Source organism: Leptonychotes weddellii, chromosome 9 (assembly GCF_054177405.1).
Source record: "Leptonychotes weddellii isolate Sample4059 chromosome 9, ASM5417740v2, whole genome shotgun sequence".
NCBI classification, from domain to species: Eukaryota; Metazoa; Chordata; class Mammalia; order Carnivora; family Phocidae; genus Leptonychotes; species Leptonychotes weddellii.
Genome location: NC_138377.1, coordinates 32,801,374 through 32,818,801, shown reverse-complemented (window position 1 = coordinate 32,818,801; position 17,428 = coordinate 32,801,374). Strand labels below are relative to the sequence as shown.

The 17,428-nt window shown below is 37.4% G+C and overlaps 2 protein-coding genes across 10 annotated transcripts in view; both read left to right on the top strand.

Moving 5' to 3' along the window:
- Positions 1–5,388, top strand: part of LOC145723330 (nesprin-2-like) — a 98,186-nt gene extending 92,798 nt beyond the window's left edge. The window contains exons 10-11 of the mRNA XM_081829753.1: positions 1,970–2,107; positions 5,287–5,388. Of these exons, the coding sequence (XP_081685879.1) occupies positions 1,970–2,107; positions 5,287–5,388 (240 nt within the window). The remainder of the gene's footprint in view (positions 1–1,969; positions 2,108–5,286) is intronic.
- Positions 5,389–9,566: 4,178 nt separating this feature from the next.
- Positions 9,567–17,428, top strand: part of SYNE2 (spectrin repeat containing nuclear envelope protein 2) — a 214,116-nt gene continuing 206,254 nt past the window's right edge. For all 9 annotated transcript variants that reach the window (XM_081830388.1, XM_081830390.1, XM_081830393.1 and 6 more), the window contains exons 1-7: positions 9,567–9,728; positions 10,338–10,450; positions 11,437–11,599; positions 12,926–13,004; positions 13,274–13,461; positions 15,134–15,298; positions 16,196–16,345. In XM_081830388.1, the coding sequence (XP_081686514.1) occupies positions 9,693–9,728; positions 10,338–10,450; positions 11,437–11,599; positions 12,926–13,004; positions 13,274–13,461; positions 15,134–15,298; positions 16,196–16,345 (894 nt within the window). In that variant the 5' untranslated portion in view covers positions 9,567–9,692. The remainder of the gene's footprint in view (positions 9,729–10,337; positions 10,451–11,436; positions 11,600–12,925; positions 13,005–13,273; positions 13,462–15,133; positions 15,299–16,195; positions 16,346–17,428) is intronic.

Here is a 17,428-nt window from a genome sequence, read left to right as displayed (position 1 = left end):
GAGGGAGAAGCAGGCTCCCTGCCGAGCAGGGAGCCCGATGTGGGACTCGATCCCGGGACTCCAGGATCATGACCTGAGCCGAAGGCAGTCGCTCAACCAACTGAGCCACCCAGGCGCCCGCAGAAAGAATATTGAATGCAAAAAAGATCAGGAAATCAGAAATGAAGCCAACCCCGAATTATAACAAGATAGGGCCCCAATCAAGGTGTCCTCCGAGGAAAATTGACACGTGTTATTGTCCCCGCGTTTGAACATTTGCTTTGTACCAGGCGCCTTGCCGGCCAGCATTTTACCTGTCATAGCATCTTATGGAGAGTGGTATTGCTATTCTAGCCTTACAGATGAACACAAGACTTAGAGGCACGAAGCGACTTGTCTGAGGTCACGTAGCTACTGAGCGGTAGAGCTGGGATTTGAGTGAAGTCTGGCTTTGAAGCCCTAGCTCTCTTTATGTCCTGGGGCTTCTCCAGGTTAGGCAGTTGCTTCTTGTACTGTCTTGAAAGAGACTAACAGGAGCCAAGGTGAGGGCTCTTCAGCCCCGTTTCTCAGAACCCACTTTCTCTGCAACTCTGCTCCACACTAGTCCTCCGTCCTGAATAAAGCAGACACCCTCTCATGTGCCTGCACAGCACTTAACACCTCCAAGCTCTGTTTCCCTGTCTGAGGGAGTTGGACGAATCCAGCCTTCCCAACCGTACCATGCGGTGGATTGTGTGACTTGCTGGCAATAGCATCCTTTTTGGTTTAGAGGCGTCAGGGAAGAAAGGGGATGGGACAGTCTCATCTTACTTTCATCTGAACTGCATCAGCTTTTGTGCTTCTTCCATCTCTGTTCTGGCCCAATATGGGTTTTTTTAAAAGATTTTATTTATTTATTTGAGAGAGAGAGAGAGTGCGCTAGCACAAGCAGGGGGAGGGGCAGAAGCAGAGGGAGCGGGACAAGCAGACTCCCCACTGACTGTGGAGCCCAACTTGGGGCTTGATCCCAGAGCCTGGGGATTATGACCTGAGCTGAAGGCAGATGCTTAACCGACTGAGCCACCCAGGTGCCGTTGGCCTGATGTTTTTTACTGACAAGATGCTAAGCGTCCACTGGAAGTGCTTTGCTCGCACATACGTCCTTGATTTAGTAATGGACCACAGATTCAGGTTTCTAAAAAGGCCTTATGAAGTTATTAATGATCAGAAAGAATTACAATAATTATCCCCCGGTTTGCTCATAAAACTTAATCTTTAAAAAAAAAATTATTTATTTATTTATTTTTAAAAGTAAACTACTCCAAACATAGGGCTCGAACTCATGACCCCAAGATCAAGAGTTGCGTGCTGTCCCAGCTGAGCCAGCCAGGTGTCCCAACTCATAAAATATAACTGAAAATGCTGTCAATTTTTATGAATAATGTTTGAAATAATATTTATGGAATTGATGACTCTTCAACACTGATATTTCACACAAATCCGAACCAAGGAAAGCTTTATTTATTAAATTTTTGAGGGCAGGGATGAAGTATTTTCTAAGGTCTATATAAAATGACTTGGGAAGAACTGGCTCAGGTGCAGTTAATCACACGTTTACATGGGATCGCTGCTACCATATAGTTCTTACTTATACTCATTCTTATTTTGTCGTGAATCCATATTTGGGGAAGACAAACAAACTCACATTTTCCATGTGGCATCATGAGTTGTCCTGTCGAGCTGGGTGACCTGGGCACTCTCTTCCAGTAGAAATCCAACAGTACTGACCCGAGACACAAGCTGTGACCTGTTGTTACTGTGATGGCACTCAGATGATCAGGGTGCATTGATGAAAGATACCAGAGCAGTGAGAGGATCCGGAAGTCAGGGAATTTTACCTTTATCTAAGTAACAATTAAATGTAACCTACACCTATAGACCTTTACATAGCGGATTACATTTCAGAAACTGATCTGAAATTTCTGTCTTGAAAATATTTTTCTGATTGTAGAGTCTGCTGTCCTTTTTGGAGTCATTCAATGAAGAAAAAAAGCCCTTTTTGGACATCCTGCCAATAAAAAGGAATCTCGATGAGCTGAATGAAGATCAGTTACAGTTGAGAGAAGCCTGGGATGGCCTCACCTACCAGGTTACTGTGTTATATTGATTGAAAGAACATTTTCATGAGGCAGCTTTGTTTGTTGGATGATTACTTTAGACTTCCATGAGGAATTCTGTAAAAGAGTAGATGGTACATTAGAAATTTGGAAGAGTGTTCTTTTATTTTCTCCATGGCATCATTTGGGTAGTGATTGATATTTAATAGGAATTTACAGCATTCTACTTAGAGAAACTGCTTATCCAAAGTTTTTATATTTGCCATCAATGATTGGTTTGCCACAGTAGATTATCCATATTCTGATTGACCTGCAGCCTCATCTCTATGATGGACCAGGGTCATGTGTCACTATTAATAGATGCTTGAAGGGGGTTAGGAACAAGCCTAGAGAGAATGTGTGAAGATGAATGTGTATGTGTGTCTGAATATATCTATATGATTTCAGTTGTTTGCAGTTTATTGAGATTTGTGTTATGACCCACGATGTAGTGCATGTTGTTTTTTTTTTTAAGATTTTATTTATTTATTGGAGAGAGACAGAGATAGCGAGAGAGAGCAGGAGCAGGGAGAAGGAGAAGGAGGCTCCCTGCTGAGCAGAGCCCAACGTGGGGCTCGATCCCAGGACCCTGGGATCATGACCTGAGCCAAAGGCAGACGCTTAACCAACTGAGCCACCCAGGCGCCCTGGATGTAGTGCATGTTGATGTACATACCATTTGCCCTTGAAAAGAATGTGTATTCTGTAGTTATTTGATATAGCATTCTTTCTTTCTTTCTTTTTTTTTTTTTTAAGATTTTTATTTATTTATTTGAGAGAGAATGAAAGGGAATGAGCAGGGAGAGCGGCAGAGGGAGAGGGAGAAGCAGACTCCCCTGCTGAGCAGGGAGCCTGAGTGGGGCTCTATCCCAGGTCGCCGGGATCACAGGATCATGACCTAAGCTGAAGGCAGCTAGATGCCCAACCTACTGAGCCACCCAGGTGCCCTTGATATAGCATTCAACGGATATCAGTTAAGATAAAGATGGTTGCTAGTGTCAGATTATCTATGTCTTGATTGACATTTTGCTTAGTTTTATCAGTTGCCGAGAGAGGGCTATTAAAATCTATAGAATCGTTCCTTCGATGCTGTCGGATTTTGCTTCATGTATTTTAAAACTTTGTTATTAGTTGTGCACACATGATTGTTATCATAATGACACTGATGAATGACACTTTTATTACTATGAAATATTCTTGTTTATCTCTCGTAATACTGGTGTTTTTGATGTCTACTTAATCTGATATCAATATGATCATTCCAGTCTTAAGCTGACTGTGTGATACATCTTTTTCCTTCGTTTACTTTCATTTGAGTCTTTATATTTAAAGTGCATCTCTTGGGTGCCTGGGTGGCTCAGTTGGTTAAGCGACTGCCTTCGGCTCAGGTCATGATCCTGGAGTCCTGGGATCGAGTCCCGCATCGGGCTCCCTGCTCAGCGGGGAGTCTGCTTCTCCCTCTGACCCTCCCCCATCTCATGCTCTCTCTCTCTCTCTCATTCTCTCTCTCAAATAAATAAATAAATAAAATCTTTAAAAAAAAAAAAAATAAAGTGCATCTCTTATGGGCGGCATATGGTTGGATCTTGCTTTCTTATCCATTATGATGATCTCTACCTTTTAGTTGGAGAGCTTAGTCAGTTAATATTCAATGGAATATTAATATGGTTCAATTTAGGGCACCTGGGTGGCTCAGATGGTTAAGCGTCTGCCTTCAGCTCAGGTCATGATCCCAGGGTCCTGGGATCGAGTCCCACATCGGGCTCCCTGCTCCTTGGGAGCCTGCTTCTCCCTCTGCCTCTCTCTCTCTGTCTCTCATGAATAAATAAATAAAATCTTTAAAAAAAAAAAATATGGTTCAATTTAGGTATACCATTTTACTCTTTTTTTCTGTTTATTCCCTCTGTTTTTTGTATCTCTATTCTTTTCCTGCCGTGCTTTCGATTATGTTAATATTTTTAGAATTTCATTTTAATTTATCTATTGGCTTTTTGCTCTACTGCTTTCTATCGGATTTCTAGTGAGATTACAGTATACATTTAAAAATTTGGGCGCCTGGGTGGCTCAGTTGGTTAAGCGACTGCCTTCGGCTCAGGTCATGATCCTGGAGTCCCGGGATTGCGTCCCGCATCGGGCTCCCTGCTCAGCAGGGGGTCTGCTTCTCCCTCTGCCCTCTTCCCTCTCGTGCTCTCTGTCTCTCATTCTCTCTCTCTCAAATAAATAAATAAAATCTTTAAAAAAAAAATAAATAAATAAATAAAAATTATTACAGTCTGCAGGGCGCCTGAATGGCTCAGTCGGTCTCAGCTCAGGTCATGATCTCAGGGTCCTGGGATCGAGCCCCACATCGGGCTCCCTGCAGAGCAGGGAGTCTGCTTCTCTCTCTCCCTCTCTGCCCCCTCTATCTCTCTTAAATAAATAAATAAAATCTTTAAAAAAATTTTTTTACAGTCTACTTATACAACTTTTAAGTTATCGTAATTTTTATGTAGAAATCTTGCAATAGTTTCATTTATTTGTCATTCTTTATGCTATAGTTTCTTTATATATAAATACATATATATGCCACAAACATATGTTTTAAAGTCCCCAAGACCATGTGATAAATTTTTGCTAAAAATAGTCATACATTTTAAAGAAATTAAGAGGAAAAAAGTCTCTTATATTTATCTAGATATTTATCATTTCCAGTGGTCTTCATTCCTTTCTAGAGGTTTGAGTTTCCATCTGAACTCATTTCCCTTCAGCCTGAAAAAACTTTTTTTTAACTTATCTTGTAATGCAGGTCTGGCGGAAAAAATTCTCTTAATTTTCTTTGATTTCTGAATGTCTTTATTTTGCCTATATTCTTTTTTTTTAAGGTTTATTATTTTAGAGAGAGAGGGAGAGAGAGAGAGCACGTGCAGGGAGAGGGGCAGAGGGAGATGGAGAGAAAGAATCTCAAGCAGACTCCTTGCTGAGTGTGGAGCTGGATGTGGGGCTTGATCTCATGATCCTGAGGTCATGACCTGAGCCAAAATCAAGAGTTGGATGCTTAATCTACTGAGCCACCCCGGCGCCCCGCCTTCATTCTTTTTTTTTTAAATATCTTTATTGATGTATAATTTACACACCATACAATTCATTCATTTTAAATGGATAAGTTAAATGATTTTTGGTGAATTTGTTACAGAGTTGCAACAGAGATTTTATGGTCTACAAGTCAAAAATACTCTTTGGCCCTGGAAAAATTTGTCGACCCCTGCTCAAGCCTCTTGGCTGTCAGGAGTGCTAGCCTGTTCTCAGAATAGATGTTTCACATCAGTTATGAAGGGTGTTAAATAGTCTGGTAGCTTAAAAGAGTCACCTTCTCCGTGTACCTAATTTGGGAGAACTGGCATAGCTCCAGAAACCTTCCCATCAAGTGTCAGGGCTCATTGCATCCCCAGCTCGTGTTCTTATCACAGCTTTGAAACTGACCCTTGCAAAGGGCAGGAGCTTTCGGTTACAAGTGCTCAACAAAATGGAAGGAGAGGAAGAAGATACTGTCTGTAGAGTTCGCGATGTTCCAGGACACAAAGACCTGGCCTAATTTTACCGAATATGATTTGGCAAAAGTACCCACAATAATGAGAAAATCCATTAAAAAAAACTATTTTGCAAGAGTAAGTGACACAAATTGATCATAGCTTGAAAATCCATTCCTTAGTTGGATATAATACAGCTTGTTGTCTTGGTGTGGCAAAGGAGACATTAATTTTAAAGTCATCAGGTGTGTAAAAGTCAATACCATCCAGGCAATTTCGGATTCAGTTGTTTGAGCACACAGTTACCTCAGAGCATCACAGTAAATGGTTTCATTTTAAGCCAGTTATGCAAAATAGCAATATTCTGTTATTTTGACCTGACAAGATCAGCGCAGACCAGATACAAATTTTCATCCAAATACAAAAGTAATTTCCAAAACTAAGAAAGTATGGAGCCAGTTTTTTGCTATGGTAAGTGAGAAAGAAGAGAAATAAAAGGTAAATATCATCTTGTATCTTTCCCCTTCTGACCTTTACAGAGGGTACAGCTCCCAGGCAGAAAGCACACGTTCCGTTCCATCCAAAATGTATGCAGCTTTCTTTCAGTTGTGAAAAGATCATCAGTTGAATTAGAGCTATTGTTCTTAGACTCTCTTTAACTCAGTCATGTATCAACTTTCTGACTTCTTTTATTTTGGCAAATGCACAAATAACTTGGTTATAATGAAAGAACATATTAAAAATTCATAATGGGGTGCCTGGGTGGTCAGTTGGTTAAACATCTGCCTTCGGCTCAGGTCATGTTCCCAGGGTCCTGGGATTGAGCCCCGCATCAGGCTCCCTGCTAAGCGGGAGGCCTGCTTCTCCCTCTCCTTCTGCTGTTCCTTCTGCTTGTGCTCTCTCTCTCTGTCAAATAAAAAAAAATGTTTAAAAAAAATTCATAATAAAAATATTTTTTTCATTCTTTTCCAGCTGGAGGCTTAATTGCATATACTTAATGATTTAAAATTGTAGAGTTGCCTTTTGCCGTATGTTGTTTGAGAAGATAAACTTGCAAGCAACTAAAGCAAAACAAAGTACTACATGATATTCCTTACATGTGGAATCTTTAAAAAAAAAGTCAAACTTCTAGAAATAGCGAGTCGAAAACTGGTTGTCAGGGCTGGGGGGTAGGGAATAGAAGTTGGTAAAAGGGTACAAACTTCCAGCTGTAAGTTGAGTAAGGTCACATGATGGCTATTCTTGATTAACACTGCATTAAAGCATTAAAATTTGCTAAGAGAGTTGAATTTAAATGTTCTCACCAAAAAAAAAAAAAAGATGTGAAGTGATTGGATGTGTTAATTAACTAGATAGTGGGAATCCTTCCACAGAGTATATGTGTATCAAATCACCATGATCTACACTTTAAATATCTTGCAGTTTTGTCAATTATACCTCAATAAACCTAAAAAAAAGAGTAAAACAATATGAAAACTATATTTAATGCTTCTAGTTTATGAATAGTTCCATTTGACCTCCTTAAAGGAGCTAGCTTTTTCCTCATTTAATATCTTTATACTTGGGTATTTGCTCATATGTTTCTTTTTGATATTTTCCTTGCATATGGTGGCACTCAATAAATGTTTTTCAGTCAATTAGTGATGAATCAGATAACCCTATTCTTTTAAAAATGTAATTTTGCTTTTTCTTTCCTCTATTTAAAATCAATTTAACTTTAAGAATAGTGGCAATTCATTTAGTAGAACTATAATGGAAAGAGAAATACAGATTTAAAACTCATACTTTTTTTTTCTTTTTTTTAAAACTCATACTTTCATTTGAGGAAGTCATTTGAGTGAAACACCTTTTAATTTGTGCTTGATCTTCATGGGGGTGGGTGTCTTTGGAATGAGAATGCCGTAAAAACCATAATAGAGCTGTGTGAGTTCAGATCAAAAACTACTACACTCTTTTAAAAAATTTTTATTTAAATTCAATTAACATATAATGTATTACTGGTTTCAGAAGTAGAGGTTAGTGATTCATCAGTTGCATATAACACCCAGTGCTCATCACATCACGTGCCCTTTTTAATGTCCATCACCCAGTTACCCCATCCCCCCACCCCCCTCCAGTCCAGCAACCCCCAGTTTGTTTCCTATGAGTAAGAGTCTCTTATGGTTTATCTCCCTCTCTGGTTTCATTTTATTTTTTTCCTCTCTGAGTGGTGTGAAGTGATATCTCATTGTAGTCTTGATTTGTATTTCCCTGATGTTGAGCATCTTTTCATGTGTCTGTTAACCATCTTGATGTCTTCTTCGGAAAAATGTCTATTCATGTCTTCTGCCCATTTTTTTAACTGGATTATTGTTTTTTTGTGGTGTTGTTTGATAAATTCTTTATATATTTTGGATACTAACCCTTTATCAGATATGTCATTTGCAAATATCTTCTCACATTCCGAAGGTTACCTCTTAGTTTTGTTGATTGTTTCCTTTGCTGTACAGAAGCTTTTTACCTTAAGTCCCATTAGTTCATTTTTCCTTTTGTTTCCCTTGCCTCAGGAATTTAGGAAACAAAACAGGTGAACATGGGCGGGGGGGCAGGGGGGGGATGCAGAGAAGAGAGAGAAACAGACCTGGAAAGAGACTCTTACCAATAGAGAACAAACAGAGTTGCTGGAGGGGAGGTGGGCGGGGGGATGGGTTAGATGGGTGATGGGGATTAAGGAGGGCACTTGTTGTGATGAGCACTGGGTGTTGTATGTTAAGTGATGAATCACTGAAATCTACACCTGAAGCTGATATTACACTGAATATTAACAAAGTGGAATTTAAATAAAAATTTGAAAGACAAAAAATAATTAAAAATTAAAAAAAAAAAGAATTCCAGGCATCATTGTGTAATCAGTGTTCTTCCAGGGTCTTCCCTGGGCCCTCTCTGTCTGGCTCTGTTATATTGCTGACCACAGTTAACTGTAACCATGTACTTTGCTTCCCCCACTAAGGGATTCAGGCAAGACCTCTGGGTGTTTTTTTTTATATTTATCTGATTGACCCTCAGATGTACAGGGTTGTGTTAAACTTACTCTTCTGTTCATGGCACATGGGTCTGGACAAGGCCCTAATCTAACTTTTATTCACTTTAATTTGTGTTTCTTTCTTTCTATACCCATGCCCTCCTTCCATTTCCCTTTCTCCTTAGCCCACTATTGTGATGTGCTTAAGGTGTATCTTTTTGTTTTGTTTTGTCTTGCAAAATACATATTATATTTATGTGTTCATGTATTTTTAAATTGGGTAAATTGATGTTATATGTTATTCTGCTTCTTAAATTTTTGAGCCCATGTATTTAAAAAGCCCCACTGTTCCTATGTGTGCACATCTAATTTGTGTCTAAGTGCGGCACTGTACTCTGTGGTGTGCAACCATTACATGCCCCTTCTCCATTCCAGAAGCTTTTTATAGCTCTATCAGCTATCAGCACAGCAGGTTATTAATAAATGTTTGCAGAATGAATGAATGAATGAATCAATCAATCAATGTGGGAGTGAGTTCTGATGGTGCTTAGTGGGGAAAAAAATCCAGGTAGAAGGGACAGCAAGAGTGAACACCTTGGGAATGCAGTAAGTGTTTGGGGAAATAAGTAGTTGATGTTTGTGTGATTCCTGTGCGTGGGGAGAGTGGTGGGAAGGCTGAGGAAGCAAGAGGTTCATTTATTTATTTGAGAGAGAGAGAGAGCACGCTCGAGTGGGGGGGTGGGGAGAGGGGCAGAGGAAGAGGGAGAGAGAATCCCAAGCAGACTCTGCACTGAGTGTGGAACCCATTGCGTCTCACGACCCTGAGATGACCTGAGCCAAAACCAAGAGTCAATTGCTCAACGGACTGAGCCACCCAGGTGCCCCTGAAGAAGTAAACTTTAGAAGAGTGTCTACTGAAGCACAGATTTTTGTTTTTTTCAGATTAATGTGTGGAAAACAGAGCTGAATCATGCCTTGCCCTCACCACTGCATCAAATCGAAGCCGGGCTCCAAGAGATAGAGGAGCTTATAGATGAAGACTTGCCAACTTCCCAGGATTATGGTGAAGCCATGGCTCTAACACAAGAAAAAATGACTTTAATCAAGGTTGGAAAATAAAAAAGAAACATGGAAAAAATCTATGCTTTAGGAGCTGTTCTTGAGGAAGACTTTGTCCTAGGGAGAAGGGAAGGAAATATAATGGGTATTTGAGTTTGGTTTAGAACAATTCCCTTGGGGATTTTTGGGAGCCAGAGATACCTTCGCTTTCTTCATGGGCATTGTGCTAGTTCAAGCTGGAAACAATAAGGTAGAGTCTAGTAAGTTCTAAAGCAATTGTAAAACCTGACAAAAAGGAGGGAGGAGACTGGTTTAAAATATGAGAGATTGGGTTCTCACTACAGTGGCATGAAGGAATTTGATATGTGACATTTATAGCATGTGAACATACAAGGGAATGGAAAATCCAAAAACAAAAGATTTTGATAATGCTTTTACCAAAGAAACTAGGGTCTGCCTCTCTGTAAAATGTTCCAGTTTGAAGCACTTCCGATGAAAATACTCATTTGCAAAGTTTTAGTTAAAAAAAAAGTAAGGGCTTTATGATTTTTTTTGGAAAATGATGCAGTGCATGCCCAGAGCAAATGAGATTAACAAACCCCCAGTTACAATGTTTGGCAAGAAGTCTGGTTCATGTCATGCTAAATTTCTTTTCAGAATCTGATGGATAAATTTGATTGTCATTTGAATACTCTTCTGGCATTCGAAAGTAGAGATGAACAACATCTACCACTGGTACCACCTAGGAAATTGGAGGAAATGAAAGGACGGTTTGTAACACCAGCACTTCTCAACTGCTCGTACCATTCATGTTTGAGCACTGACACGAAGCCATGGGGACCAGAAAATTAGAGATTTTTAGATCATTTCTGACAAGTATTTTTGAAATCTTGATGAATAGTACCTTCACATTTTACATAATAGTAATAGTATATCATGCTAACCATACTTGCTCTCTTATTGGATGGTAGGATATGGTGGTGGGCAAAATTCTGGACGTGGAGTCAGAAAATGAGCTCCATATCTGAGTTTTGATAAAGTTAATATCTTTCTGAGTGTATTTGTAAATACAAGATAATGATAATCACCCTTTTCATGTCTCACAAGGATCCTGGGTGAAATGGGAGGAGGTATCTGAAAGCACTTTGTAAACTCCAAAATACTATAAATAGAGAGATTATTTAATTGATGGTTGTCCACATCATCTCCTCTTTTCTCATCATTCATAAGTAACTTACTAGAATGATAATAAGAGGGTGTTAGCCTTAATAATGAAAGCTGTCTTAATATATAAATGTTGAAATTATGGTTGCATTCAGTTACACAAAAGTTTACAAATTTAGTAAAATATTTTGGAGATTAACATTTAGTGTAGGATTTTTTTCAATAGGGGAATCATTTCTTCAGAAAATGTTCTGTTAGATGTTTTCATCTCAGAAATAGTTGTTTTATATTTAGCCACAATGTTTGTTTTACTTTGTTTGTGTGTTTTGTTTTGTTTTGTTTTAAAGAAGATTTGGGGCATCTGACTGGCCTAGTTGGTAGAGCATGTGACTCCTGATTTCAGGGTCATGTTCAAGCTCTACATTGGGCGCAGTGTAGCTTACTTTAAAAAAAAAGATTTGAGGATACATCTGAGTTCCATGTGTTTAAAATAAAAAGCCAAAGACCCAATATTTTTAGAAATGCCAAATAGATTATCTCACATTCGGTCAATAATATTAAGTTAAACTCTAAAACCTGCAATATTTTCCAGAATCAACAACATTTCGGGGAAAAAATTCATTCCACGTCTAGAATTTCATTACTATAAGTGCTCAGTTCTTGGTTTGCTGGATGAAGTGAAATTAAAGTTGGATGTTTGGAACATCAAATATGGGAACAAAGAATCTGTGGAATTGTTGCTGGAAGACTGGCATGTAAGCTGTTTTATTTTGTGTCTTAGACAAGTATTTTCAATGTCTGGGAGCTGGGTATGCATTTTTTCCTTGGCACAATTTCCCTTCACCTTTTCAGGTTTTGAGATGGGTTTTCTTGGTAACTTTCATTAGCTTAAAACTGCCTGGAGAACAGAATTGCAGGTAGTCAGATAACAGACAGTGGGAGGAGGAAGGAAGAGAAAACAGCATTATTTACCTCACCAGGGGAGAGTCAGTTAGCCAGGCTAATTAACATAATAGTTAGAAAATGTTTCAACGTTACTTCCATTAACAATTCCAACTTTCACTTTTTAAATATTTTTTCCCACTCAGATTCATGGTTTCATTCAAAAATTAATTTTTTCTCAGAACATTTTATCTTAGCCTTTCAAGTTGTAAGAGTGGGAAAGAGTACATTTTGTCTTGAGGCTTTTTATGGAGAGGGGGTTTAGCTCTTGCAATTTGTAGGAAAAAAATGTTGCAATGATTTAAATATAAACGTGTTCATTTGTAAATTAAAAGCATCCTAGAAATGTCATTTCTACAGTTAGGATTTATCATTTTTTCTGTTTCCCTCTTTTTGGAATGAGAGACCAAAAAGAAAAATCCGAGACTGTAAGTTTCGGTGCAAAAATTGAAAAACACGATGAAGAGAGATTTATTTACAGTGAATGATTTAAACACTGTACATTCCTGAATAGGAAGCATCATTCTAAATTTGACTAGGTTTTGAATATCTTTCTTTTTTTTGCTTTCTTTGATTTTTCATTTTTCCATTTAAGTAATCATACCATTGGTGCTTAATAAGTATACAATAAATAGAGGAGTTTTTAATTAACTCTGTATTTTTCCGTAACAGAATTTGCTTGCATAGGACACATAATTTGACTAGTGGTAGTTTCTCAAATGTTTTTGTGTGATGGATGGTATCTATTTATAACATATTCTAGTATGTCTAATAAAAGTTATTCAGTATTAGTAAAAATGTGCAAAATAAGAGAAACTGATATAAATTATGCAATATTAATAAATATATGAAATAGATTTTGGGGTGTCTGGGTGGCTCAGTCATTAAGCGTCTGCCTTTGGCTCAGGTCATGATCCCAGGGTCCTGGGATTGAGCCCCGCATCGGGCTCCCTGTTAGGCAGGAAGCCTGCTTCTCCCTCTCCCGCTCCCCCTGCTTGTGTTCCCTCTCTCACTGTGTCTCTCTCTGTCAAATAAATAAATAAAATCTTTAAAAAAAAATTTATGTCTCTATCTGGATATCTTGGCACATTTGTAATAGTAAAAAACTGTCAACATATTTTTTTTCCTTCCCCCACCAGAAATTTATTGAAGAAAAAGAGTTCCTAGCTCAACTTGAAACTTCCTTTCAGAGATGTGAAGAAATCCATAAGAATTTAGGTAAAGCTGTACAGTTACTTTTTAATGGAATGACCATTACTTAAAAATAGCATTTTATCTGTTTCACTTACTTTATACCTTAATGTTTTAGGAATTGGTTTTACATATGTGTTTTCTTTGGAAAATACTTGTGTTCACTTTTAATATTGTCAGAGTACGTATTTATTTCACCACTGTCAATTAATATGTAAATATTTTTCTAACCAGTATGATATTATTAATAATAAACTGTTTTCTGAGATTACCTTCTTGTTTTGTTAACATTATAGCTGGAGAATATCAGGATATTAGTAAAGAATATACCATGGTGGAATATAATATTTGTACGTATAGAAAAAATATATATAATGTGAAATCCACTCTACAGAAAGTTCTGACATGTTGGGCTACTTATGTGGAAAACCTTCGCTTACTCAAGGCTTGTTTTGAGGAGACAAAGAAGGAACAGATTAAAGAGGTATTTTCAGTCTAACGGTACCTCCTCAATTTTACTTTCTTTTTTTTTTTCATTTTGTTTGGAGATCCTCATTTTCAATCCAAAAATTAGAGGCCAGAGAACAGTAAGTATGACTCTTGGAAAAATTCTTCAAGGTATTGGAAAGAGTTTAGTTTCTTTCTAATATAATTGCCAAAAGGAAGTTTTCTCCTCATTATAGGTATTACACACACACACACACACACACAGTGTAGCTTTTGAAAGATATATTGTTAAGTTCTTTGGAAAGAAAATAAAGGCCTTGGAGCATTTGATAGCTTATAGATACATTTAAAATAAACTGATATTTTAAAAAGTTTTATTTTTCCATTTGGATGAATACCTTTCAGCTCTAAAATTTCCCTGCATTTCTATAGGAAGAAAATGCAGAATACCTTAAACTTATGTGGAAAGGTATGGAAGAAATTTCAATGTAATTCAATATTGTTTTCATTTGCTAGTCATGTAATAATCTGTTTTATGATTATTCTCTGAGGTAGTTTTTCTTTCTTTCATTTTCCTCTGTTGCAAATGGATATAGACAGCCTCTCAGATTAAACATTTTCCAAATAGAAACTAAAGTTACTCAGCTGAAAATGGGCTGTTTTTATGAAAGTAAAATTTGTGGTAGGTGTAGGAATGCAAAAAGAATATTTGAAGGGTTAGTGAGTCATTCTTCCTGTCACCTGTAGTGATTCTAGAAATCCAAATCTTTGGATTTCAACACTTCTGTGTTTAAAGATCTTTTTTTTTTTTTTTAAAGTTTTTATTTAAATTCTAGTTGGTTAACATACTGTGTAATATTAACTTCAGTTGTATAATATAGTGATTTAATACTTTCATACAGCATCCAGTGCTCATCAGGACAAGCACACTCCTTAATCTCCATCGCCTGTTTCACCCATCCCCCGCCCACCTCCCCTCTGGTAGCCATCAGTTTGTTAAGAGTCTGTTTTTTGGTTTCTCTCTCTCTCTCTGTCCCTTAGCTCATTTGTTTCTTAAATACCACATATGAGTGAAATTATATGGTATTTGTCTTTCTCTGACTGACTTAATTTGATTAGCATAATACTCTCTACCTCTATCCATTAAAGATCTTTTATGAAAATTCACATAACTGAGAAAAATAACACATTAAGCCTTGCAATTCCCAGACTCTGTGCTAAGGTGCCCTGAACTGCCAAAGAGGACTTTCAAGATAATTTAAATTTTGAGGGAGACACAGCAACATCAGTCTGTTGGATACCATGCAGCAAATAACTACCAAGTGGTTTGGACCCGCCTACGTAGAAAATAAGACCTGTAAGATGAATCTTCTGACCTAGGGAATCTATGAAAAAATTACTGAGACATTTAGGGCACTGTGAACTGATAAATACTTGAGAACCTTTGCTCCGAGTTCATTAACCACTTAGAAAGATAGAACATCAGATGCTTCCTAAAAGTTCAGGACCAGGAGTGATGACAGACAGCTGGTGCCTGCCAATTAGTGATTAGGAATGAAGAGCTGGTCCAACAGGGAAGGGAAGGCTCAGAGTCTCTGCAAGAACCTCACACTCACTTTTGCTTAGAATCAACCTTAGTAAAGATCTATTATGGATAATGGAAAGGCAGGTGTTATGTCATTAAACTATGTTGCTTCTGTGTTGTGTAGGTTCCCTTTGAGACACTATCCCAGTGGAATGTAGAACATACAACTTTAAATGAAGTGGGGAATTTCTTAATTCAAGTCAGTAATGATGAAGTTGGATCATCTATTTCTAAAGAACTGAGAAGGCTGAATAAAAGATGGAGAAAACTTGTTACAAAAACTCAGCTTGTAAGTTTTTTTGTTTTATTTTTGTTTTTGGTAACAGCTTCATCGAGATATAACTCCCATCCATACAGTTCACTCATTTAAAGGGTGTAACTCAGCGATGTTTAGTATATTCAGAGTTGTGCGGCCACCATGGTCATGAATTTTAGAACATTTTTGTCACCTCCTAAAGAAACTCTGTACCCATTAGCAGTCACTCCCCACTTTCTCCCAGCCTCCCCAGCAGCCACTAATCTACTTTATGTCTCGTAGATTTGCCTATTCTGGATATTTCATACAGATGGGATCATATAACATCTGGTCTTGTGTTTCTTGACTTTTTTTAACTTAGCATGTTTTCAGGGTTCGTCTGTGTTGTAGCATGTATCAGTACTCCATTTCTTTTTATGGCAAACAATAGTCTATTGTATGGATACCCAACATCTTATTTATTCATTGATCAGTTGATGCACATTGGCTTCTTCCCACCTTTTTGACTATTATGAATAATGTTGCTTTGAACATTTATGTACAAGTTTTTGTGTGGACATGTAATGTATAGCTTTCTAGTTGAAATTCATTTACTATTATAGAACAACATTAAGCGTTTCTGCCTACCGATTTCAAGTTCCTTGAGAACATATGCTGAGCTTTATATAGCTTTATAGTTAGGATACATAGTGCCTTATAAAAGCAGACCTTTAATAAACAATTTTTGAACTTAAATGATTAAATTAGTCTGTTTCTTATTCTTAATAATTGGAGACTGAAGTGTTTTTTGGGAAATGCTTATACTTTATAACATTGTTATTAAGTGATAAATCCCAGAATATATCGAATATATTATGTCCAATTATTGTTGGTAATAATATATCTTCACATAAAAAATATGGGCTTTAAATTTCATGACATTTTTTATAGGAGATGAATCTGCCACTTATAAAAAAACAGGATCAACCCAATTTTGACAATTATGAAAATACTCAGCTATCTAAAGAAGAAAAACCAACTGTTGATTTTTTGACAGATATGTCAATAGAACTTCCTGAAAATCATAATCAGAATATAAAGGTAAAATAGTCATATTTTATGTATTTCATTTGTATATAGAAATAATTTGGCTATTTAAAAAAATTTTTTTTAAGTAGGCTCCACGCCTAGTATGGAGCCCAACTCAGAGCTTGTCCTCATGACCCTGCAATCAAGACCCGTGCTGAAATCAAGAGTCGGATGCTTAACTGACTGAGCCACCCAGGTGCCCCAACTCAGCTATTTTTCTTTTGATAAAACCATATTGTTGAAACAATGGTAAATGTGATTATTGGATAACATTTAAAGTATGGTCATTTTCCACTAGAACGCTCAAGTGGATCCCTTCATGAAGGAGCTTTCAGTGTTCAAGTCTGTGTTTCTCACTCGCTGAGGACTTCCACAGACATGCAGAAGCAGCCGTGACTTCTGAGCTGTGGAAATGGAGTTGATATTTTCTTCAGATGACTTTTGATTGTGTTCAGAGATTGTCCAGCTTTGGTCTAGCCCCTGGCCTGTGTCTTGCTTCCTTTCTGTACAATGGGGGACAATGTAATTTTTATTTCTTGTTTTGTTGGATAATTTGGAGAATGACTTTAGATTATAAACAAGACTATGGAAAAGGAACAAAAAAAATCATACACATGTAAGATATAATACCTGTGATTTGGGAAATGTGCCTCCTTCCAAATAATAATGGATCCAATGTCACTTAAAGTAACTTTTCACTGGCTTTGGCCAGTGGCTATGATGGAGTGCCAATGTTTCCCACCATCAGGAGACCTGATCAGAGAAAATCTTGAAAGATCTGAAATTGTGCAATATGCTTTTAGAATATAAGAATGCGGAATACTGTATTCCTCTAATACATTTAAGATACGGTCTGATTAGCAACAACTTTAAGAATGTATCTATCGTGTAAGGTGTAAAGCTGTAGCATAACAACCTGTAGGATACTGAGAGATGATTAATAGGAAAAGGCTTAATTGTGTTGAAACTGGATTCTGAGTCTCTTCTTGGTGATGTTTCACAACTGCTATTGCTCAGAGTTGTATTTAGTTAAATTGTATATGAGTCTTAGAAAGGTCTATAGAGTCATTATCCTAATTTTCTAAACTTTAATCT